The sequence below is a fragment of the Patagioenas fasciata genome, chromosome 6 (assembly GCF_037038585.1).
Source record: "Patagioenas fasciata isolate bPatFas1 chromosome 6, bPatFas1.hap1, whole genome shotgun sequence".
Taxonomy (NCBI): domain Eukaryota; kingdom Metazoa; phylum Chordata; class Aves; order Columbiformes; family Columbidae; genus Patagioenas; species Patagioenas fasciata.
In genome coordinates this window covers 20,625,172-20,649,441 of record NC_092525.1, presented here as the reverse complement: position 1 = coordinate 20,649,441, position 24,270 = coordinate 20,625,172, and the positions used below count along the sequence as shown (strand labels likewise).

Here is a 24,270-nt window from a genome sequence, read left to right as displayed (position 1 = left end):
CAGAACTACACCAGATAATGTAAATAGAAATTTAGTGGGAATGCAACTTCATTGTTTACTTACTAGAGACAGTCTTAAACAGCAACACTTGAAGGTGGGATTTTAAAGTCCCAAATGGTTCAGCTCTGGATTCTGGATCTAGTTTATTTCTACAACCCAATTCTCAGCCTGAATAAACGAATGCAACTTCTCCGACATAGACATAGTTTTACCCACTTGCTGCAGAAGAGATTCTGGCCACCAAATAGTTATCTTTTATTTTTGTGATTTCACTGTCACTACAGAACTCATTCCACCCATTAAGCTTTTTTAAATTATTCACACCTGATATTAGCTACATTCCAGTCACGTTAATCCCAAGTTGAACGTTTTCAAATTGCATTATTCCTATAGGTGATTTCATCTATATTTCCTTAAAATATTTTTAGTGTCACAACCTTACCTGAGTGACTGAAACAAGATTTTCATCAATGTCCAGCAATAAGTTTCCATTCTCCAGCTGTAAAGCATGATTTATGAAATGAAATGAATGATTTATGAAAATGACATGAATTTCTGAGCACGAAAATGATAACCTCCATAATTATTGACTTCAGTATTGAAATGAAAACCCTCTCCACCTTGCAGTGAGCACAGAGATGAAATCGCACAGTCAAAACGGTGAGTTTGAATGCTGCTGGGACGTGGGGCAAACGTACCCTTTATTTGCGCTCAAACTCAACTTCTGGTGTATAAGGCAATTTCACTGCTTGCATCATAACTATTTATTTTCCCATATATTTATTAATTCAGCAACAAGCATACCCAGTGAGGTCTGATCCTGCTTACATTAATGGAACTATTCATCAGCTTGGTGCAAGAAAAGACTTAACATCCTCGGGGGTAAAAAATATATTGAATTTTGGACAACAAAAGCACTAAAAGCACCATTTGCAGAAAAACACATCTTCCTCTTAACTAGGATAAGTATAACATCAACGTAAACATATTTAAGATACCTATTTACTTTTGATAGTAATTTAAAAAATTACTTACATAAGTCAATTCAAGTTACATTCAAATCCATAGTTTGTGTGTAATTAATTATATGTGGGAGCATAATGCCTGCACATACATACATACATATCTATATCCGTCTACATATTTAACACAAATTATGAACTCAGTGTCATCAGAATGCTAAATTTCAGTTAACATTTACTGAAGCATTAGAGACTTTACTGCTTAAGAAACAAACATAACAGCAAGTTATCAAAAATCAAATCTTGGATGACCGAGAAGCTTCATACAAGTTACCAGCCGGTAATTGCATGTTACCTTCAAACAAAGTTTAAAAATCTCAGAAACAGCCTATAAATTCATTTCTTCCCCCCCTCCCCACATCTCATCATAGACCTGAAGAAATAAAAACGACTGGCACAAGGCAAAGCTAAAGGAAGAAAATGCCATCACGCACAACCAGGAAAGCACCCAGTTCTGAGCCACCAGTGTGTTCCCCCCAACCCCAGGTAAGGAAAATGTGAAAAAGCTGGGTCCCCTTACTCAAAGAACTCCACAGACTTTGAAAATATTCTTAAAACTAACACAGAAGGGTTTACATCTTCAGGAGGGATCAGTTTTGGCCAGTAGTTAATCACTTTCTGTTCTGACAGCCCCCTTGTTTAGTCCTCCATCTGCCAGCATCCCGGGTTGCAGCTCGTGTTGCTGGGAAGCGGATCCTGCCCCGGTCACCCCCATCGCTCTGTGAAACCAGCTGTGAAACAACCGTGTCTCGGCACAGAGGGAAGATGTGCAGGGCATTTGATGGGCCATTAGAAATTCCCACCTGTGCTACAGCGGGACCTCACAGAAAACATTTGCCCAACTTGTCACGGTGCATCCCCAAGTGCCCAATTATCATGTAGCACTTGAGTTGCATCTTCCACCAGCTCGTGTTCTGCATTACACACTGGTGAGACAAGGGTGAGATATCCCAGTCTGTTAGAGCGTGGAACAGCCAAGGCTGCAACACGGCTACTGAGCACAAAATTTGGTCCTTCGAGCCTTCCTCCGGTTCGGCTTTTCAATACAAAGCACTTAACCTTCGCAATTAAAGAGAACAATCCTCCCCCTCCTTCCCCAGCGCACGATAGAAAATAACCAGAAGCCTGGAAAGATGCTTCAGTCCTGGATCTTTCTCTAGGCTTGCTGTCTGTGGATTTCTCCACAGAGTGATGTAAAAGCTTGCTTTAATTATTCAAAAATGCATCTCCTTGAATATGAACACACCCCTACAGCTTAGTCAACCAGGAACACACCAGGCACTCGCGACCAGCCGCACAGACTGAGGCGGAGGGAAGGGTATTAATCCTTGTATCGCAGTGCCATTAAAGCTATAATGAAAGTTCCATCTTTCTATACAGGCATGTGAGACGTATTGTAAATCTTTTAAACATGAAATATGTAAATCTGGCTTCTTAAAGCAGCAGCAAGCTTTTTGAACCACTCCAGCTGGTAATGAAATTCCTGGTGACACATTTCACTGTTCACTAAAGAAAAAAACATATTATCCAAGAGCTGGAGAAAACCAAGAGTACAGAAGCAATGATAAGAGATAAGCAAACTGCAGCTTTCATAAACCTGAACACAACCTGATTCACCTCCACTACCGTGTTCCCTCTGACCACCAAGTAGTCTGAAAAACATCTTTCCTAAACAATGCTGAAGGTGCAAGTTTTACAAGGGAAATCTAAGACAGGACTCTTGCACTCATAAAAGTGTGAAGCACCTTACTTCTTTCACTCCTAAATATAACAAGCGAGAATATTTGACTTCTGTTACTCAGCTTGGTTTTACAAAAAGCAAGGGGTCTACACTGACTTACAACACAGGAAAACCTGCTTAATATTGCTATACTTTTGCAAATGAGACAATAGAAGAAGCATCTTACAAAACACCGAAATCTCAGAGAATGAAGCAAAGATGATGCTTAAAAAGCAGGAAAAAGAACACCACACAGTAATTAATTTGTACTCTGATACAGAGCTCAGCAAGTAAAAAAAAAAAAAGAGTATGAAGTATACTAAATATAGCAAATAACCAGCAATTAGTAATTAACCTTTGCACTGGGTATTAGCTATTCAGATCTCTTAAGAGAGCAGAGGGATTTAAACTTGGTTTCTGCACTCAGGGTAAGTGCCCTACCACTCGGTCCCAGAGAGAAAAGAGGGCTCATCCAACCACGCTGCCTCTCTGCATTTTCAATCCCCCTTTTTCTAACAAGTATTTTACACTGAAAGGCTAATGACAAGTCAAATCATCAGTCAAATTAAAGAGTTTTGTTCTTACTCTAGTTGAAAATGTAAATATTTTGGATATGTCAAATATTTTTTCTGATGGTTCAAATACTTGTTTTATTTAAGCAAAGTTCCAGTTATTTCCACAACCTTATACCACAAATGTTGATATTACTACGAGCACCATGAGCTGCAAGCAGCTTGCTAATTAACTGCAATTCATTCTAAAAACCAATTAGAACTACAACGAAAGCACACATCAAAACTGATCAACAAACTACATCTAGTAGGTTGACACACACTGAAAACATCCAACAAATGTATTGTTTTCCTGTAAAACTACTGTTGGATTAATGGAGTAGCATGATAATTCAACAAAGAATTGCTTAATTACTTTCTAATTGAAGAGCATACACAGAAAAAGGTATGTATGAATAAAAAAAGTCAATGCCTTTGCAATCTCCAACCCTCTACAGATCCTAAAGATACCCAAATGCCATAAACTTTCCCATAACAGAGCAAACTGCAGCCTTGGTATTACCATCAACCCAGATTTTCACCACTATAGCAGACACGACATCTTAGTTGCAAGGCTGCAGTGAACATTCAGGGTGGTTCCCGAACAGTACAGGTCAGATCAGCAACAGGAGCTGCCATAAAACTACACTGATTGATTTTTATCCAACATACCTGCATTTGGACATCAGTCACTCACACAGGGTTCCAGTGCTCAGAATCCTGTGAGACGCAGGAACCCTCCTACTTAAAATTTCTCTTTCCAGTTTCATAGGGTAACTCCTGTCAAGAGAATTCTTCTATAGGTGATTCTTCTCCTCTGTATTTTTATTTGAAGTAATAAACCCAAGTACTGACTTTGGTATGATGTACCAATCTTCACAGTAGCCTTGAGCTTCATCACATTCACCAATTGACCAGTTTCCCTTACTTTTTCATGGGGAGGCACTGGAAGTGCTGGTTAAAAATGCTGTTAGTCAAGCCTGCACAGCTAAAGAGGTGGATGGTTAAGGATAATGGACATACTAGATTACTGAGGAGTGTTTGAATGGATTGCTTCACTGTTGCTCAATAGCTTCCTTTAAACTAAAGATTTCTTATATGATCAAAACACACACTTACTCACTTGTTTATTTTCTCTTCATTTGAAGGAAACTTAATTTTGAATTCCCTGTGTAATTTAGCTATTTACTCCTATAGGAAATGATATTTAAAATGTTTCAACTACCACCGTTCTGACAGACTCTAATAAATCATGAGTCCAAAAGAATGACACTTGGAGCCAGACCCATGCTGCTTCCAGGCAACACAACACTCAAGATAATTGGAGCACAGAGGATGCTGGTGCAAAGGTCCCAGCACCACCAAAGGTCACCTCCTCAATATCTTCTCCAGACCCCACGCTGTGGGTTCTGAGAGCATGGTATACACCATGGTATACACCAGTCACATCTCATGTATTTAAAAGAAATGCTTCAAGTCCAGAAATATCACTATGTTGTTGAACTAAATACTGAGGCTTTCAAATTGTTGACATAAGCTACAAAAGCTGTTGTAATTCACATATACTATGCAGTAACAGGCCTTCACATCTCTCTTCTAGAAACATAAGCATGGCTTTAGATGTAGGTACCTTTACAAATACATGTAATTTATTGCATGTGGTTGATGCAATGCAATGATATTAAAATGAAACATCTTTTTCCATTCATTGGAAAACTGGAGCAAAACATTTCAGCTGATGGAGTGGCTAAAGCCAGCCTGCACCAAATTTCATTTCAGCATGAAGAATTGTGTCTGAACAGGAAAATCAGGGACCAACAACAAGATTCTGGCTGGTTCAATGTGGTTTCCATCCAGAGTTACTGCCAGACATGTTCACTGGCATCAGTGGCATTTATTGCCTGAAGATCTGTTTCTGAAAGTAAGGCACCTTTTGTTCCCAGCGTGTAGCTCTACCAGTCTCCCTGGGGAAAACTGGAACAAGGACAGCAGCACAGAACACGGTAAGAGTTCAGATGAGGAAAGATGAATTCTGTAATGTCAGGGGGCTGCGGTACCACCTGTGTGGCACCATGCAGTCAGCCCTGGTGACACGCAATGGCATTCTTTAATTGCAGGCTGGAGAGACAAGTGGTGACGAGAATCCAAACTTCCACATGGGAGTAAAACTCCACTTCTAGAGTATGATGGCAGAAACAGATTTGGATGCTTGTAGGGAATAAACTTAAAAATGGAAGGGAGTTAGAAATAACCCCAAATTTACTATTTTAATATACTTGCAAGGTCAGGTATACAGGTCTACCTAATGCTTTTCAAAATGACAGGTGACTGGAGCTATAACCAAGCTTAAGAAACAAGTTATTTCTATTTTCATTATCAAACACCGCATCACTCTGGTATCTTCCAAACCTTTAAATCGTCTGAGTTTTGGCAAGCAAAAAATCCAAAACCTGTGTACTTCTGTACTTAATAACATAGGATAGGACTGAGTGAATCCACAAAAAATTACGAGAGCTTCTCCCCAAACTGATGCAGAATGCACACAGCACACCTGCCACAACTGCTCAGAGGGTATCACAGGGCAGGTGATGGAGGATGCAGAGGGGATGGTACCCACACAGCAGATGGACAGAAGCGGCTGATGTGTGGAGAGGCTGTTATAATAAAGGCCTCCTGCTACTGCGCAAGTCTTGCTGTTGAAGACATGTCTGTGACAACAACATCTCACCTCCAGGGCTGAGATGTTACCTTTGGCATGGTGCTAAATGTTTCCATTATAAGCCAGCAGTTAATACTGGTATTAAATCAAAAGGCAAGCTGGGAGGAGGCGCACAAGGAGCAGAGGTATTTCCAGTGCTGCACAGCATCTTCTCAGAACAGTTAGTGTAACGCCTACACTACAGATACCACTATGTATATCCACTTCTCTTTAAAAAAAAAATAGCAGCAGCCCACTAAAACATCAAAGAAACACATGACACAAGACATTATTGTAGCAAACTAATGTATTTTCAAACTTTGCAACAACTACCTGTGTCTGTTAAAAATGCAGGTCCCACATCATGATGTTAAACCTTGTACGTGGGGTTTAATCGAGCGCAATTAAGTCAGGGCATTTGAACACAGGTGTCTCTTCTAGCAAAGGTAAATAAAAACGGATGGCTTTGCAGGCACAGATAGTCAGAGACTGGGCCTGTGCACTCCTCCTCTTCTCATGTTTGAAAATTTGATCCTGAAAACTGGGTTGTGGAGGCTGAAGTCGATGTTACCAGTCTGCAAGCTGTTTCTGTAAAGCCACTGATGAAAAATTAGGGAAAAGCCAGAGTTACAAAGCTCTTCTACAGGCCAAGTGTCATAGAAAGAATTCACTATGCAGAGGATGCTCAGAGTTATCTGGAAAGCTGCTCTAAGCAACTTTATCGCCAGACATTTTGCCATTACTCCAGGGATCAACTTTCTGTGTGAGCTGGTGGAGCCCAGGGCTGTCCGTGTCTTCCAGGTAACTCCAGGCATACCTCCTCTGAACAAATCAGACCTGCAAACAGCACTGTCATCCCAGCCAGAATTAAAACTGAGCTTTCCCAAATGCAGCTTCCTAATTCGGGCAGAAAGATCAGGTTTCTAGACCTGAGTGGGCTCAAGTCCAGCCCAACTCCATCTGTTCCTCCCTTGCCTTGCCCCTGAGGCAGCCCAATTCCTCCCTGTCCATTCCACCCTGGTTTAGTATTTTCCATGTAGCTGGTACCAACCAGAAGACTCTATGCACTGTAAGGCATCAGCTATAATGCCTTGAATCTTTATATTGCAGTAAGACGAGTTGTTTGAAAGCCTTCATAAAATTGTAAGCAGATAATTTAGACATATTGATGAGAAGAGAAGGTTTTATTGTGACATGACTGACAGTCTCTGTGAAGGGTATTTACAGTCTGACTCCGATTCCTAAAAACACCATGACAGCTAGAACTTGATGTGGATGTATAATGGGGAGACAATGGGGAATTATGACAAAAAGAGTTCATTAAACATTCCACTTTTTAAAAACAGTTAATTTCACATACAGAACCACAATTTCTAAGTGGAGCCTGTACCACTTAACACAAGCTCTTTGGGGTAAGTATGCTTTCTTTTGCTGGCTCGATGCCTGTTCTCAGTGAACAAAGAGTAGGAAAACTGGTCTAATGAAGGAGCAGAGAGAAAAATAGGAATGAATACAAGAAGTGTGTGTTGATATAGATGAAGGGAGAGATACTGGGAGGATACTGGATACCATGGAAAGTGTGTTTGGAGCTGAGCTGCATGCCCAGCAAAGGAAATTTGCAAGGAAAGGATGCAGCAGGGAGATGGGGAAATACAAGAATTATACCAAGTAAGCAATCTTTTCATCCCAGTGTCAGAGAAGGGACTTGGCAACCAGCCACCACTCATAATTGAGTTCAGTGGGTACATTCAAATTCTGAGATCTGAGACTCATTCCTTTCCGCCTCATTTGCACCGTATTTACGTTACTCGATATCAGCGATCACGCGGAGTCACACTACAAAGTACTTTGACGCTTTCTGACAAATGGCCTCACACAACAGCACAGCATTGTATAAGTACATCGGCTATCTTGATGCATATAGAATGCTGAATACTTCTGCTTCATGGCACCAGCATGAAGATGCTTCACACCTTCAGCCATGACGGGATCCCACGCACACAGAAAAATATTTTCCCAAATGGTTCTGGCTTCTTAGGAAGCTGTATCTTTTTGAAAACCAGTATGAATTATGCTTCTCAGGTTCAAAGCAGCCTTCGCAAAAAGGATTCTGGCTATTAGTGGTAAATCTCACCCCACCTAAGTTTAACTATTTAGAAGTTACCACACCTGCAAGTCATTTAAAGTTCCTCTGCAGCACAAAATAACACTGTCCAGATGTACATTTATTTCCACCTGAGAGGGACACCTCACGCAACAGGAGGAATTTCCCCATTAAGTTGCTATTTCTCTCCACTGGCTACAGAGAGTCAAGGGTGGAGGGCACGTAGCTGGCTGCTTCAGTGTCCCTCACTCTTCTGCGTGGAGAATAGAGATAACTTGCCTGAGAACACACCAGAGGAAAAAAAATCAATCTCTGTCCAGGGAACGTGGGCAATTCAGTTTGAACTCGAGCAAAACTTGCTGCGTTTTCATTAAGTGGTGTATTTATTGTCAGGAGAGAGAATTCATGGTGCCTGAAACCCATTAGGAGCTACAAAAAGTTTCTCATTTTATTAATCCATTATGAAATTAATGAAAGCAAGATCTCCTAATAAAGAAAGTGTCCTTCTATGTTTCAACCAGGCAGATGAGCTAGATTATTTGCCCTCAGATTGAATTTCAGAGGTTTATATAATAATGACAGCTATAAATTGAAATAAAAATTATGGCAATCGTCTCAATGACAGAGAGTCTCAGATGTGGATGGGTAAGCAATAAATCAGATGGGCAGTGGAATATTAAATTGCTAATTTTAACAGCTAATGCTGGTTTTCTTTTTTTTTTTTAATACATACTAATAGAAAGATTAAGCCGTCTCAGCTACATATGTCTTCCTCTACCCTTATTCTTCACAGATTGAAGTACATCAGTTGTTTGGAGAAAAAGCTCTAATGACTTTAACTATGAAGTAACAACAACAACAACAACAACAAAAATTTAGTCTGAAAACAGCTACATGGAGATAACAGTGTAAATATATTTGATGATTACAGAGTAGGTTCCACATGACCTATATCTCACAGTCGTGCTCTTTACCAGGACAGTCTAATACCAAAGTGTCTGCAGACATGATTGCAAGTGTATTGTATACCCAATCACACTGCAATGACCTAAATTACAGACTATACCCAGAGTAAATTTGAAACATCGCTGAAGAAATAACAAAAAAGTCTCAGGAAATGTACAGTGGAAAAATTGTAACACTGAACTATATGAGAAATGAGTGAAAAATCTACAGCTGTTCCGTGCCCGAAAATACCTTAATTAGTTATGCAACATGAGTTATTTAGTAGATTTTCTCAGACTACACTGTGATGCCTCCCTCCTCCTAGTGGTTTAGCATGAAATATTTATGGCAAGTCTTGTTTGTTTGTGCAAACCACAGAACTGTCACAGTTCAGGCCCTCAACCAGCCACTCTCCAGCATTTATCTTTTTTTATTCGACATCTTGGTCTTTGTGCTCAGCCTAAGCTATGCAAGTTCCCACATTTTCATGCAAAAGGAGGTTCCTTCTCTCCTCAGTACAGGCATTTTCCCCATGCTTACAGCAGACTCAAATTCTTGACTTTTTCCTTTGTTTTTCTCCATCCTCACACAAACCCCCAGAAATACTAATTTTCTGTGCAGCCAATATAATCAAGCAATTTCTCAAGGTATCTATAGCAAAAAATTATATTAAAGAATATAACCTGCCCTTCAGCAAAGGCATGCCTTGTTGCTAAGACATCTTCTCTCAACCACTGGTTCCCATTCCTTACGCATTATGGGTATAAATGCTTCACCTCCTCAAAATGCCAATACATAGAGAACAGACACATCCAGACACACCAGCATCTTAACCCTATTTTTAATAGTCTACTGTCCATATAAGGCACAGGACAGAAAGAACTGAGTCTGTACTGACCATTAACCATTAGAGCACTACAGAAATAATATGTACCAATATTGGGAGGAAATATCCTTGTGCTGATTACAGCCCACAATAATCAGGAAAGCAACGCAATACATACCGAAAATATTCTGCCACTTGGGAATTCGTTGAATGAGGTCTTTTTGCACAGTTAATCTTGATGTAGTTCCTTTCATAGTTCCCCCACAGCTGTTGGAACCAATGGCAATCGCACGTATCTCTGCCCTACTCTGCTCTCACTAAGCTGCCATAGAAGTTGATTTTATCGGAAAAACAGTTGCTTTTCTATTCTGTATGTTAGGTTGGATTTTGATGTAACTTGTTTGGTTGGTTTTCTTCCCAAACAATGGAAAAGTAATTCTAACACCAATTCTCATTTTTTTGGTAACATTTGATCTGAAGCTCCTTAAGAAATCTTTACTTATCAGCACACTGAATTCACCAGGAAGTCTTCTGAGAGGTGTAGACGTTAGAGCTGCAGAAAATCTCCACAGAGGTCACAGATAATGTTCTGACATTCCTTTTCCTAATACCACATCTCTTGACCTCCGCTCTACTCAGGCCTTGCCTCTCTTTTTGTCCTACTAAATCAAGCTGTAAGGAGCACAATATGCAACATATGGCTCTGACAGAGCACACAGGAGAAAATGCAGCCCATGCTCACTCCGAGTGACAAACCTTGCAGAGCATTTGGTAATAGAGGAACCCTTCTAATCCAGGCAGCAACGATTTGTGCAGGAACAAGAAGACTCACTGTCAACTCTTAACCACAGATAACATATTTATACCTGGTGGCTTTCATAAAAATGAGTCAGAAAAGAGAAAGGATATTTAAATAATGAATGAGATGGATACAAGTGACAGCACAGTCCTGGTTGCTCCAAAGCAACCCAGTCAACCTGTAACACATCACTGATAAAATTCACATCACGAGGAATGTTCCAAATGTTACATACAATAATGAAAGTCACAGAAGCTAAGAAACACACGTTCTTTACTGCATATAAATAGGGAAGATACTTACACTTACAGGTTGACTTTTTGGCACATCATAAACACCTTCCTTCTTCTGGCTGGTAGGAACCTGCAACAGCAAATGAAAACTAAGGTCACTGCCCAGGCAGGTTTGATGAAAAACTGACATCAGCAATTGATATTTATCTACAGAATAGTCATTTAACACTAATGAAATCATGGATGGTTCCCTTTTCATCCAACTAGTGACATTAACAGTGAAGACAGTGAAGACAGTGAAGAAATAAAACATCTATCTGAATTTCTTAAATCCTCAAGCCCAGCAGTGTTCAGAAGTGAGATTTTCATTCTCTGTTAATTTCAGTTGCATTACGTCCAGGTGCACTTGGATCTGCTTCCTACTTAAATGGTTGCTTTTTTCATTTTACTTGAGGGTTTGAAGATGCACATGGAAGTCATGATCAGGTCAGTATGTCATCTTCCTCCGTGGCAGAGATCCCAAATAGAGCTACTGATCTGAGGGAAAGAGACGTTTGGCCTATGGCGTTAGAGTTCTTCCTTCCAATTCATTTAATAATCTAAGTCAAATAAAGTCATAACATCATAACATGTATCCCTGCCATGATCGGGCCCTGCGGCTGCTCTAAGTGATGTCTGGGTACAATGCTGCAATTTTTACTAAGGATTTATTGGCCTGACAGAGTCTGACACAGTCAGGAAGCTGAAGCCAACAGCCTCAGATGGACAGGGGATGATGCACTTAAAAAATATGGATGAGTCTTTAGTTGAGTCAACAAGTCACTTACACCTTGGGCATTTATAACCTGTTCATGTAAATTCAGTCACTTTGTAATACTGGGCTTTACTTGCCCAAGGACTGCTGGTTTACATATTTATACTTTGAGATTATATTTCTTTTCCTTCTTAGAAGCACTGAATATCTACTGTAAATGTCACAAGCAAAAAGAACAGTAAAAACATGCTCTAAACTGGCACAAATACTCTAAGTAAGTCAGTTCTACCTCTCCACTGAACAAGGGCATTCAGCGTAAGAAGGCTACATTTCAGACATTAATGAAACCTCACAGGTCAATAGGAGAAATGATATTGCAGATATGACAAAATAATTACCATTTCTGCCTTCTAAGACATTAAATTTCTTATAATTCTGATATTAGAGTAGGAGTGGTTTACGGGAAGCTGAAGTAACGTTACTTATCTACTGAGATGTGCCATCATTTCTTAGTCTGCATAACATATCGAAAAATCTTTCTATGGTTCAAACATTCTCTTGCCCATGTTTAAACAGCAAAGTCTTTATGGGAAACCGTTCATCTTTAATTTGGTGCACACTGCAAGAGTTTGTCAAGAGCACGAGCACAGAACCCTCACAGAAACTGAATGAGCTTTTCAAAAGATCTCTTCTATTCCTATCCCGGGAATGACTTGCTTGCCTTGGTTTCCTCAAAGTACTGACCACTTCCCGTAAACCCACTAAAATCACATTAGATACATGAAACTGGTAACAGTGGAACAATTCCATTTCATGGAAATAACAGCCTGCAAAGAGAGAGCTTTACATGACAGTGTAGAATGGTCTATTTAGTAAGTCATTGGAATGCTTAGTCTTCATAAAAAGAGGACAACTGTGGTAAGATAAACTGTTTATAAACTGTCATGAGGCTGCATTTTCCTCTTTCTCTCTGGAAAGCTTCTCCTTCAGTCATTCTCCTCTTCCTCCTTCCAACTTTTCTATGGAGTAATCCTAATTTGCACAGGCCCGTCCACACAGCTTATTGTGGAATGTGCATTTCCCTGCACTATCAATCTCTCCTTCACACTCCAGCTTACAATTACATTAGAGAAAAGCTTCTGACTTTCAATATCAAGACAGAGAAACTTTTCCAAAAGACATTTCTCTCTCCTGACTTGATACCGCCTGTCGTCTTGTTGTCTTTACTTGCCATGCATCATCACACTTTTTTTTGCATTGCTACTGAGACTGGGGGTCGGCAAGTGATTTCTTCTGTTTTTTCTTTGATTAGCAATATCAGCGAAGAGGTACCAGCACTATTGCTGCTGACAGCTCTGTCTCTGTGACAGGCTGTGATCCATTTTGATGTACTTGTATCTTACCGGCAATACAAGCGCCGCAACTCGGAAACCCCCATCTCAGATTGTCAACTCCTCATGGAGCAGAACTTGCCTCTTCAAAGAGGCCAGTGCTGCTACATACACGATACAAAACCACCTATCACAATCCCATTCCCACCTCACTAAAACGACAGGCAGGATAAGAGATGGTATTAAGACATCTGACACTAGGTGAGACGATTGGCACATGCTCGGCAATCAAGTCCCTGCCTAACTAACACATTAGAGCAAATTATATAGACAATATTAAAAGAACAGACAGACACAGTCTTTGGGGTAATGTATTAAAGAAAGGTGACAGACAGAGAAAGAATGCTTAAAAAGAAAGTTGTGACCTCTACTATGTTAAAAAAAATAGAAATTGTCACTTTTGGTACATATCTTCCACCTCCAGTTACCCACTGGGTAGGAATCTTTCCAACAAGGGAGAAGTGAATTCTTTGCATACCAGCTCTTGGTTGAAAAAACAGAGCAGTACCAGAAGAAAGATTTGGTGAGGCTGAAGTGAGGATGCATGAGGTTACTGAGGAGATGCATGTTTACTGAAGTGTACTACAAGGAAGCATTTGTAGTAAATAATAGAGCTGGCAACAATTTGCACCAGACTAAAAAAAAAGAACAAGCAAACAAAAAAAAGAGGACATTTTCTAATTTAGTTTTTAATGGACGGTGTTGAGTTCATCAAAATCTTGGAAGAGAATCAATTTTGCCAGCGTAAGATCTGAGCTGTGGGAACCACAGATTTTCAGCAAGCCAAGAGCTCACCAAGGCCACAGGAACTCGGAAGCTCACGGCTCTGGGCAGGTCTATGGTAGCGATACTTCAGCATCTGTAATTTACAATAGGTAACAGAAAAAGACTCATAGCTCCCTCATCTCAATGTTTGCTGTATTCAGGGTGTTGCCTGTAGTAGATACAGAGAAGGACAATGCTAGACTGCCTATACTGAGAGTATCACAGGTATTTCCTGCGCCTCGATGCGCGAGAAAAAACTTCATCACATGCAGACATTGCTATATGAAGCCCTGAGCAATTCTCTGGTGACTTCCAAGACAGTAACAACAGCACCTTGAGATGAGACAAGACCTCACTATATGCTCAAAATCTCCTATCCCTATTTTAAGAAAAAGCAAATTCCCAGAGAGTCCTCCTGTTCTTTAGGCCATTCCTCAGAACGCATTTCCTACTTCTTTCCTCCCCACCAGAATTTGCTCTAACTTCTCCAAATACTGGCAGCGATGACTCCATTTTGCCTGGTTCTACAGGTTCTTCTCTAAAACGTCACTAAAAGCTCTGCACTTCCATGAACAACAATCAGAACGCTTTAGCCTGAATGTAGCTGCCACGAGATTTCTGTTTCTAGCATAAAAACATAGTACTATTACATAGAGTAGTAATTTTTTAACAGATGCTGTCCTGAAGATAGTAAAACTTTCAACACTATGCGGTAGAAAATTTTCCACCTTAGGCACACTCTCACCTTGAGAGTTTTGCATGTCCTGGTCTGGAGATGCAGAAAGATGCATATTCTTAGTGTGTGCAGTGGAGTGCCAGAAAAATCAACAGAACCAGGTTAAGCGAATCTCATCTTAATAACTCTGTGATGGGGGTCTATAAGGTGGTTATTTTCTGATGTTTAACTTGCATTTCCCTTTTGCTTCCTTCTATTTTGGCTTCCAGCTATTCTACCTTTTTTTCTTTCTTTCTTTATTATCTTCCTACCTTTTCTATTACTTAAAAAAACTTTTCCTTTTTTTTTTTTCCTTCCATTCCATCCTTGCTTTCTCTAAATTATAAAAGCTTTTCTTATTAGCAGATCAACCTCTAGTACAGCTAGAGGAAATGCTTAATCACTGCTTGAGTCTCCTGCCCCTCCATACTAAATGATTTCCTCAAATCACAATTTTCTTACAGCATACAGAGATTTCTGTCTCCACATTTGCCTCCGGTATATGATACAAAATGAAGTACATTATATTTTAATAAACCCTGTATCGATCCCTTGAGGATAAACTGCATGACAAAAGATTATTTTATATTGCTTTCAATGCAATTTTTGTCAGCGTGAAGAATGCAAGCTTGCGCTCTAACATAACATATGCACTCAGAAAATATTTTCCCCAGTCTGGGGGATATCCACTGAGAGCTCTTAGGTTTGCTCAGTTATTTCCTTGGTTAGCCAGAAAGAAGAACAGTACCATCAAAATGTCCTTCTAAGAATTGCTTGGATGGTCTGCCCTCTATCAGATTTCAGTATCCATTTCTTAGAATAGGTGTTTCAAAAAATTAACAGAAAAAACTAGAATTCACTATTCATCACCTTATATGATGTACTCAAAAGTTTAAGACCTTTCATGAGTTGACAAAGTTAATAAAATTTGCAGAAGCTGAAATGACAAACAACAGAAAAATCACACCGAGACCGGCAGATTATTTGTGTCATCAGAATGAAGTGTCAGACATTTTCGTGATGAATGAGAACTAATAAAAGTGAACTATATATGAAATGTACTTTACTAAATGCTTGCAACTGTTGTAATGAAAACACCGAAGTTAGCGATTTTATACCTGATAAATGTTTTCTTCCGTTTCAGGCTCACGGATCGGCTCGTGTCCAGCCTCAAACACAATGTACTATGACACCAGCCGCCAGAGAGGAAAAGTCAGAGATGAAACAGAAGGGAAAAAGGCGATTTGGAATTCCACGTAAACACATAGGCAGGCATTAAAGAAACAAGTTCAAAGTACAGGCTGGCAGCAGGACAACCAGTTTGTTGGAAAGTGCAGAGTAAGGTTGTTTCATATTTCATAAACCAGCAGTGAATAGACCTAAATCTCCTCTAATGATCATTAGAGCAACTTCCTAATTCTTTCTCACTAGGGAGACCGCCTGTGGCCCAATATTAATTTTCCGAAGTCAACGTGAATGTTGCCTCTTTTACATAATGGCAATTATTTCCACATATATTTATTATCTAAGAATAAAAAAAGCTAAATTTGAACTGGAAGAATAGGCTGGTGCTCATGTAACAGGCCACATGCAAAAGGCTGTCACAACACTTTTCCTTTTCAGGTTCTTGCTTTATTGTGAAGAGCACAAAATAAAACCCCTGACATTACAAAAGCCGAACAGTAATTTAGGGCATCCTAATTCTTATCATCTTTCTTGCTGCACCTTAGGCACTGTTCAACATTCACTAATGGTTGAATCAGTTTCTTTTGGTGTGCCTCCCACTGACATGCCTAAGTGGAAGAACACAAAATCTCCAGGAAAAAAAAGGTAAACTATCATCTATTTTGTTTCAGCACAAAAACACAAGAACAAAATTACATCTTTTTCTTCTTCACACTTAGTAGGATATTGGACATAAATATATTGACATCTTTCTGATAATCGCCTTCGCTCCCAGACATTTTGCTTGGATAAAACAAGACTTAAATTTCAGATCTCTTATTAAATCACAGCCCAAATGGCAACAAGGGAATGTGTTACAACATCAATTTCACTGTTGTTTTTTTTATTCAAAATATTCACCCTCTGAATTAAATTCCGGCCCCACAGAAGCCAAAACCAAAATGTCAATTTATTACTATTGGAACAAGATGTTACTGTCTTTATTCTCAAAGTCATTCCCTTTTTAGTTGGAGTTTATATTAAAAAGTGATGCCAAATCTCATTTGGAACTTAAAATCTGGAATCACAAGCCACATTTTAGGAAATATTTACAAAATATTTAACCTGATATATTCTATAACTGAAATATTCTATTCCATACAGATATATTGTGCCAGGACTTACAGCTTTATCTCTAAATATTCTACTTTCCGTAAAAATTTGCAAGTTTCTCATAAGACCTCTCTCAGTAAATTTCAAAACATCTTGTTAAAAGTTTTGGCTGTATTTGAAGATAACATATTATCTAATCATTTCTGAAACTCCAAGGCCATACAGCTTCAGAAATTACCTGGTATACAGGATCTTCTACATCTTCTTCCAAAATTGTCTACAGCAAAGTAAGAGGACAGGCAGTAAAAGCAAAGAACATAAACAGTAGAGATAAAAGAACTGTACTCAGAAATTGAAGGACAGCAAAGAAATAAGCAAAATGGGCAGGTAGGTATATAGTTTTCATTCTTTAGCATACAGATAAAGTCACATTATTGTTCAAAGTAACTTTATTCAAGTTTCATCCGAGTTTAACAATCTGCACCTTATTCGATTTGATTCCAATACACACATTCAGAAGTATGTTGAATCTTCCCTAAATTATAAGGCTGTTAAAAACCTGACTTACAACACACTGATCATTAAAACTTTCCTTCTGTAGAAGCACTACGGGGGAAATGAACAGAACATTTCCAGTAGCTAAACACATTCATCATGCCCCAAGTAATCGCTTTCATCACTGTTTAATCCTACTTCTGAGCTCACGATGGCTGTTGCGTTCATATTTGTCCATTTGAAGCTAGCACCAGTCAAACCCATTGCTGTTAAGAAATGCTGAGGATGCTCAGTGCCTCTTTGGAGCAACTTTTGGGGGATACGCCAAACCACATTTTTTCTTGGCAGTAGTCTAAGCTTATGCGTGTACCTGGTATACCGCTTGTTCACACTGTTTGTCCTTTTGTGCCTTTTTTTCCATTTCTTCCCTTTGTTTCAGTTCATAGATGAGCTGAAACAGGTCTCGCAAGTCCAGAATTACAGGCTCAGCCTATGGAAGCAAAAAAAGGAAAGAGAGTTTCTATATGGGAAATATACTCCTCTTATCCCATCCTACTGATAGAGCCATTACAGCATCTCCACAATCAGAGAAAAATGCATCCACATTTAATTTCTACCTTAGCATCCAGGCTCAGGTTAATTTCTACCAAACTAACTATATTTGCAAATTAATTATAGTTATGAATATAAAAGGTATATTTATTAATATAGAAGACATATATATGAATATAAAACCATATATATTAGTGGTTTCTCATACAACGAAATTACAGTAGACTATATGCAAAGTAGCTCTTTGGTATTTATTACTTTCTACTTAGATGAGTATAGGGATATAAACAAACGTATCTGTTTCCAGGCTAGTTTAGTTGGAAAGGAAAACAGTCACTGATTATAAAAAAAAAATACATCATGAAAAATCAGAAAGAGTGAAAAACATTCCCTTTTTCCCAAGCTGTTTTCATTAATTTGCTATTTAAGAACATCTAAGCAGACTCTTGTGACAACTCTGGCACATAAACAATCTTGTATTGCCCTCTTGAACTGCTTCTTATGAACTCAGCTTTTCTACTGAGTTGCGCTGTACAAAATGACAGTCATCTGATACTTACTGCCTGGGCTGTTTTTATTGCCACAAATCTGTGATTTCCCTCCTTTCCACATACATATCCAAACGCTCGATGGTCTGTGATATCTTTTGCGATGTATGAAATTTCATGAACTGCATGGTGATGCTGTAATAGCTATTAAGAAAAAAAACAAACCACAGTAAAAAATATCCATCAAAATTTTCCATTAAAAAACTGTATGATTTCTTTTTCATCAATGCTTTATCTGGATCTCAATAGCCCCATGGAATTAAAACAAACATACATAACCTGGTATCAAAATCAATTAATATCTGAACTCTCTAAGATTATTCTCTTTTCATAATCTAGCCAAACTTGACTTGCTTTAATAATTTGACTAAAATCTTCAGCTGAACATTTTTTTGTATCTTTTGAGGAGATACAATTCAACAGAAAATACCATGCTATCTAGCTACTACCTACATAGCATCCTAGGTACGGAACCAATATTTGCGGGTATATAAAAGCAGCAGCAGCACCTGTAGCTTCATACAGGGTGAGCCCAGATACAGACAGATGTGCAGGGGCTGCAGAGCCAGAGCTGAGATATCCAACCTTGGTAAGAACCAGCACCAGACTTGCTTCATCTCTGCAACGCTTCCCATCAGCCAGCAAGCCATATTCCATTTAAAGCAGTAGCAGAACTCCACAAATGTATTTTTCCCAGAAAATTCATGGAAATGCAATTACCTAACTTGAAAACAATGCTAGAGGCAACAGTTGACATTTAATTTAAAATCCCACTTCAGTTAACTGTAATAACAAAGACTCAATTTTGTTTTAAATGCATGAGCAAAACTCTCCCCAGAATGGGGACATGAATCTGAGACTCCTAGAGACATGTCCTGGAGTGTCAGCAGCATTGTCACTTTGGACTAAGTAGTATTTTATTACCAAAATAATATTTAAATATTTCTACTTAACATAATGTCCTTGAAAAGTTTATCTAAACCAATCTATTAGTTTGGATTTCTACCTTCTGATATATTGACCTGCTCTTTTATCATCTAGGGATAATGCTATTTCTGAGAGCAGGCAAAGCTTCATGGAGAATTCTTTTGAGGTCCAGACTCCTGCTGGTTTGGAGAAAAGCACATTTTGAAAATCAGCATGGTATCCAGGCAATCTCTAAACAACCCGTTATTTTTAGAGGTTGAAAAAACATTTTAAAATTCAAAATTGGAGAAGATGTGCATGTGTAGAAGCGAAAAGGCTGAGTGCATGCAGGGCAAGTGACAAGCGATGAGACTTCAGGAGAACACGGACTGAAATTTAAAAGGAGAGGCAGCACATAAGAGACAGACAACTACATATGAAACAAAAGGGTGGGCATTTTTCACTTTCATTTCACAGTAAATGATTCCTAACTTCCCAACATTGAGATTGCTTGCTCACAGGAAAATGGAAGTGTTGCCATTGACTTCGGGCTGAACGTGGCTGAGCTGAGGGTGCGCTTCAGACTCTCCCAATGTGTTAAACGTTTAAAATTAATGATGGGATCTTACTTAGATAATACAGGAATATTGATTTATTAGGTTTTTCTGAAAACCAAGTTGCATGCTATCTGTTACAATGAAATGAAATGTTCCCATCTCTCTATTCTGCATATGACAGGGAGCGTTATCTCTGGTTTCTATTAAATCAAAGTTCTTTGACATTGCTTTATTGATTGCAAGACAGCGTTTTGCACTGAAATTAAACTGTGATCAGATTTCTTCCTCATGGAATTAAATTTTAAGATCATTCCTCGATGGAAAGGTATCACCCACAATGTAAGACAGCAGATGGAGACACTCCAATTTATTTGGGAACCTTCATTAACCGTTCAAAAATCATTACATTTTTAATGGTTATGATATTTTACATACTGTATCAATAGATGTACAAATTAAGTAAAGGTGACTGCAACATTATCCTTTCACATATTTTACGGTATGGAGTGTTTAGCAAGAGTTTTTCATCTGTTTGAGGGATGTTGAGTTGGAACACACACATGACATGCAATGTTGCATACACACATCTGTACTCAAATGTAGCTACAAGCATTCCTTCAAACCTCTGTTTTCACAGCCTTCATCTGATGTGTCCTTTCTACACATTCCAATGCTTGATTCCAAGTATTATTTAAGAAATGCCTGATTCTTTGCTCATTGTGAAGCAGAAATGAGACTCCTGTTGCAATCAGTAGAGATTTACCATGATAAAATGCAAGACCAGAACTGCACCTTTTCTGTAAATCTGTGTTCTAAGGATCAGCCTGATACCCTGTACAGCCCTTCACAGCAGCGAGACATGCAGGAGAGCACAGGACAGCAGCAGGGACAGCATGGGGAGAAACACCATCTCATCCAGCCATCCAACAGAAACCCACAACTCAGACTACCTATAAATACAAGGTCTTTGCATGTTCTGATTAGATTTGCACCTGGTGCATTCTCACAGATTAATCTGTCCCATAAAACGAGACAATCCAACAGAAATGGCACCTTTATCCCTCAGGTTGTAACCGCTCACATGTAGCCACCCCCTTGATACTTGATATAAATAGTCCTGAAAGGAAAAGAAATTGAAGCCACAGAAGATTGCTTCTAGCAGAACTGCTGCTCAGTGCTCAACAGTCAACATTCACAAGCGATCTGCCCCCTATGATTTTTTTTTTTTTTTTACATATCTTCAAGGTTTTACCATGACTTAATCCTGTCTCTAGTGGGTCAGGAGCACATAAAAGAATTATTTCATATGACACCCCCATGTGCCCATGCTGATGGGTTCCATCACACATTATTTGATGTTTCTACTGTATGTTTGCTGAGCGCTGCTACCATTTACCAATTCATAAGTGAGGTATCAAATTGTTTTGGAGGGCTGCAGTAGGACAGAACAAATTATAGACTTAATTTATATTACAGTTCACTACAGTCAATTAAATATTGCACAGATTAGAAAGTAATTTAACATTTAAGCTTCAGTTGTTAAAAAAATCCTCTGTACATAGCCTCCAAATTATTTTAGGTCTCCTGTGACTCTAATCACTGTTGCAAACATTGAGGTTTTTAAACAGATAACGTTTCACAATGGATAACTAAAACAGTCCTGTGACGCACAAGTCCTTCTTTTTAGGCTAAACATGATGTCATGATCATATTTTATTCAGACACTAGAAAGCTTTTTCCTGGTGTTAAAGAAGTCCGAAACAACCCATTCACCAAGGCTGCTGTCCTCCCTCTCCCCCTTAAGTTTGCTCCGGTCTCTCCCACCAGCCATTATTTTCTCTCCTTTTTTCCATCCTACCCCCTGCTTCTCCTCTTCCCCCAGGTTGCTCCCTCTACATCACATTGAATTGATTTAGCTGCCTCTGAGATCTGTAGCATTTCTAATTTCCCTCAGGCTGCTTGGCACCTATCATAAATTTTTTCACCCCTTATCCTCATCTTGCCCCTTTATTTCCATGCTGTAGCCTCCAGTGCCACTAAATCAATTAAGTCAATCAATTAAGTACTTGGAGGGTCCAGCAATCATGTCAAATATGTGAGTTAGATGGCATGAGAAAGTCACTGCTTTACTATCGCTATTTCTCTTTTAATGAGGTTGTCTATTTAGTGGAGCCTGGGGCACAGTGTTAAGAGCCACAACAAAATAATATCCTGCAAGCTGCAAAGCCTCCCATAAACGCTGCCCCACCGAAAGCAGGAAGCATGTATCAGACAATATCGTATCTACAAGGACAAGTTTCACAGGGATTTAAGTTGCGCAGCCTTTCACCTTGAATAACTAAACAGTGAGCCCATTTTCAGAGAGGTGCCGCTGTTTTAATGTTCATGTCAACACTGGGGTTGTATGTGACAGACACGGCCCAAGCATCCTCTGCATTTCTATTCGTCTCTATTCACCCCTATCACATTTGAATAAGAGACAGCACATTCTGAGCGGCACGTAAATCTCCCCAAACATCAAAAAATGACTCACTAAACTGCAAAATCCTTAATGGATTCATAATAAAATAACTTTATGGACTATAGTTTCAGTCATGCTGCTGTCTACCTGTAAGTCCTCTGTACTCCCACTGATGTTGTGATTGCTTAGCAGCACAGTAGGAAATCAGGACCTGTACATTTAGGAAGATCACTGAACAAATCATGGAAACTGAACCTAATGTGGAAAATTACAGCAACACCCTCACAAGCTTCGCAAGCCAGAAGCACAATAGTACCCTGACCATTATTCACTGCAACACATTAAGTGAAAACAATGAATTGTGAAACACGTGAGTGGTTCGGAGATGAATTTTATCTCGCTGCTGCAAGAAAGGCTGGAGTGGTACAGGTGTGTGTCTCCTCTGCTACACCTGTGATACCGCTGTGCTCCCTGACAGTGCTCAAGATGTTCATACCACAGCACTGTGACACACCTTCTTCTTCCTTACAGCATCCTGAGGTTTGCAGGGATCATGAGGACAGCAACCGGTCACAAACATTTCTCTAGTTGCCCAGGTTTGTGCTGCAATGCTTCTCTGCTGTTTCACTGAACTTAGTGTCTGAAGCTGCACATCTTCATCATGAACACCCACAGCCCAAATACATGCTTAAGGAGCAGACATGAAAACACCTGAATTCCCTACAGTTGCTGATTCAAATTCCAGATCTATCTAGTTTTATAACTTTTAGCCAAGGATGGAGAACAGTCTCCTGTATGTTGACAACTTAAAAAACCCCAAAACATCAAAATCTCCCAAAAAAACATTGCTGGTATGGAAGTTTCCGTGGCACCCATTATTGATGCATGAACACCTGCTAAGCAGTTGTGAACCTCTCAGCTTCTATTCCCCATACAGACAAGTGTTTCAATGGGACTGTGTACAGACAGTTTGGGGAACAAGTCAATGATCTCAAATGTCAGCGAAATGGAAAATGAATCAGTAAATTGTATTTGCACCACGAACTTGCCCATGTTGTTTTCTACAACTAAGTATGTGGGTGGCAGATAGGGTGGCAAAGCATCAGCCTGCTGTGACACGCAGGGAACAAGCAGATGGGGAAAATGCAACAAGCCTTCCCCAACCACTGCTGCAATTTTCAGTTTAATCTGAAATAGCGAAGAGGAAGCAGCTTGGCATGCTTCAGAGCTATAGTTACCAACAGCTCCAAACTCCCTGTGAATTGCTGCTGGACATAGCACAGGGCAGCCCAGAGCAGGGGTGGTGAGAGAGCTCATCCACTCAAAAAGACAACTGCTTCCCCACTGCCACCAGTGCCTTCACCCACAGCCTTTCCTCTCCCTTCCTGGAGGTTCCTGGGCACTTGGCGCAGCATAAAAACATGCCAGAGGCAGCTAAACCCAACCTGATAAAGCTTTGCAACACACCTTGAGAATTTATCACTGCTGACTCATTTCTGAATTAGTGACAGGCTGCTGCTGCAAGTCCTCCACTGGGCAGATGCTTTTTATTATCCTTTTTTTTTCCTATTACTTTGGCCTGTTTTCCGAAGATTAATACAAAAAAATTATTTGGATTTTGCTCCCATGGGTCAGAAAGGCAAGAGGCGAGAAGTTCACCCAGGCCATATAAAACAACCAAGGATGTTTGAGGAAAGGAGAAAAAAATAGCACCCACAAAAGAAACAGCTTTGGAAACTATGTGCCTAAACAAAAGGAAATAGGAAACATCACATTTCAAATCCAACACTCCTTTCCTGCCATGATGAGTACCCAGTTGCATGTCCATGGGGAGAGCATTGCAGAATAAACAGTATTTGACAAAACACAGTAATTTGGCTTAAATGTGGTAGCAGATCTCTCAAAGGCAGCCTTTAAGCACGTCTTCACAATGAGAAGGGAATAAACCTGT

The 24,270-nt window shown here is 39.5% G+C and overlaps 1 protein-coding gene across 16 annotated transcripts in view; it reads right to left on the bottom strand.

Annotated features, from left to right (window-relative positions):
• The window catches only part of DAB1 (DAB adaptor protein 1), a 436,704-nt gene that overhangs the window by 20,798 nt on the left and 391,636 nt on the right, over positions 1–24,270 (bottom strand). For 11 of the 16 annotated variants that reach the window (XM_071810184.1, XM_071810183.1, XM_071810182.1 and 8 more), the window contains 6 exons: positions 18,408–18,539; positions 17,666–17,785; positions 17,039–17,077; positions 15,642–15,707; positions 10,969–11,028; positions 443–499 (listed from right to left, as the gene is read on the bottom strand). In XM_071810184.1, the coding sequence (XP_071666285.1) occupies positions 443–499; positions 10,969–11,028; positions 15,642–15,707; positions 17,039–17,077; positions 17,666–17,785; positions 18,408–18,539 (474 nt within the window). The remainder of the gene's footprint in view (positions 1–442; positions 500–10,968; positions 11,029–15,641; positions 15,708–17,038; positions 17,078–17,665; positions 17,786–18,407; positions 18,540–24,270) is intronic. The other 5 variants (XM_065842464.2, XM_065842465.2, XM_065842466.2 and 2 more) reach the window with 5 other exon arrangements.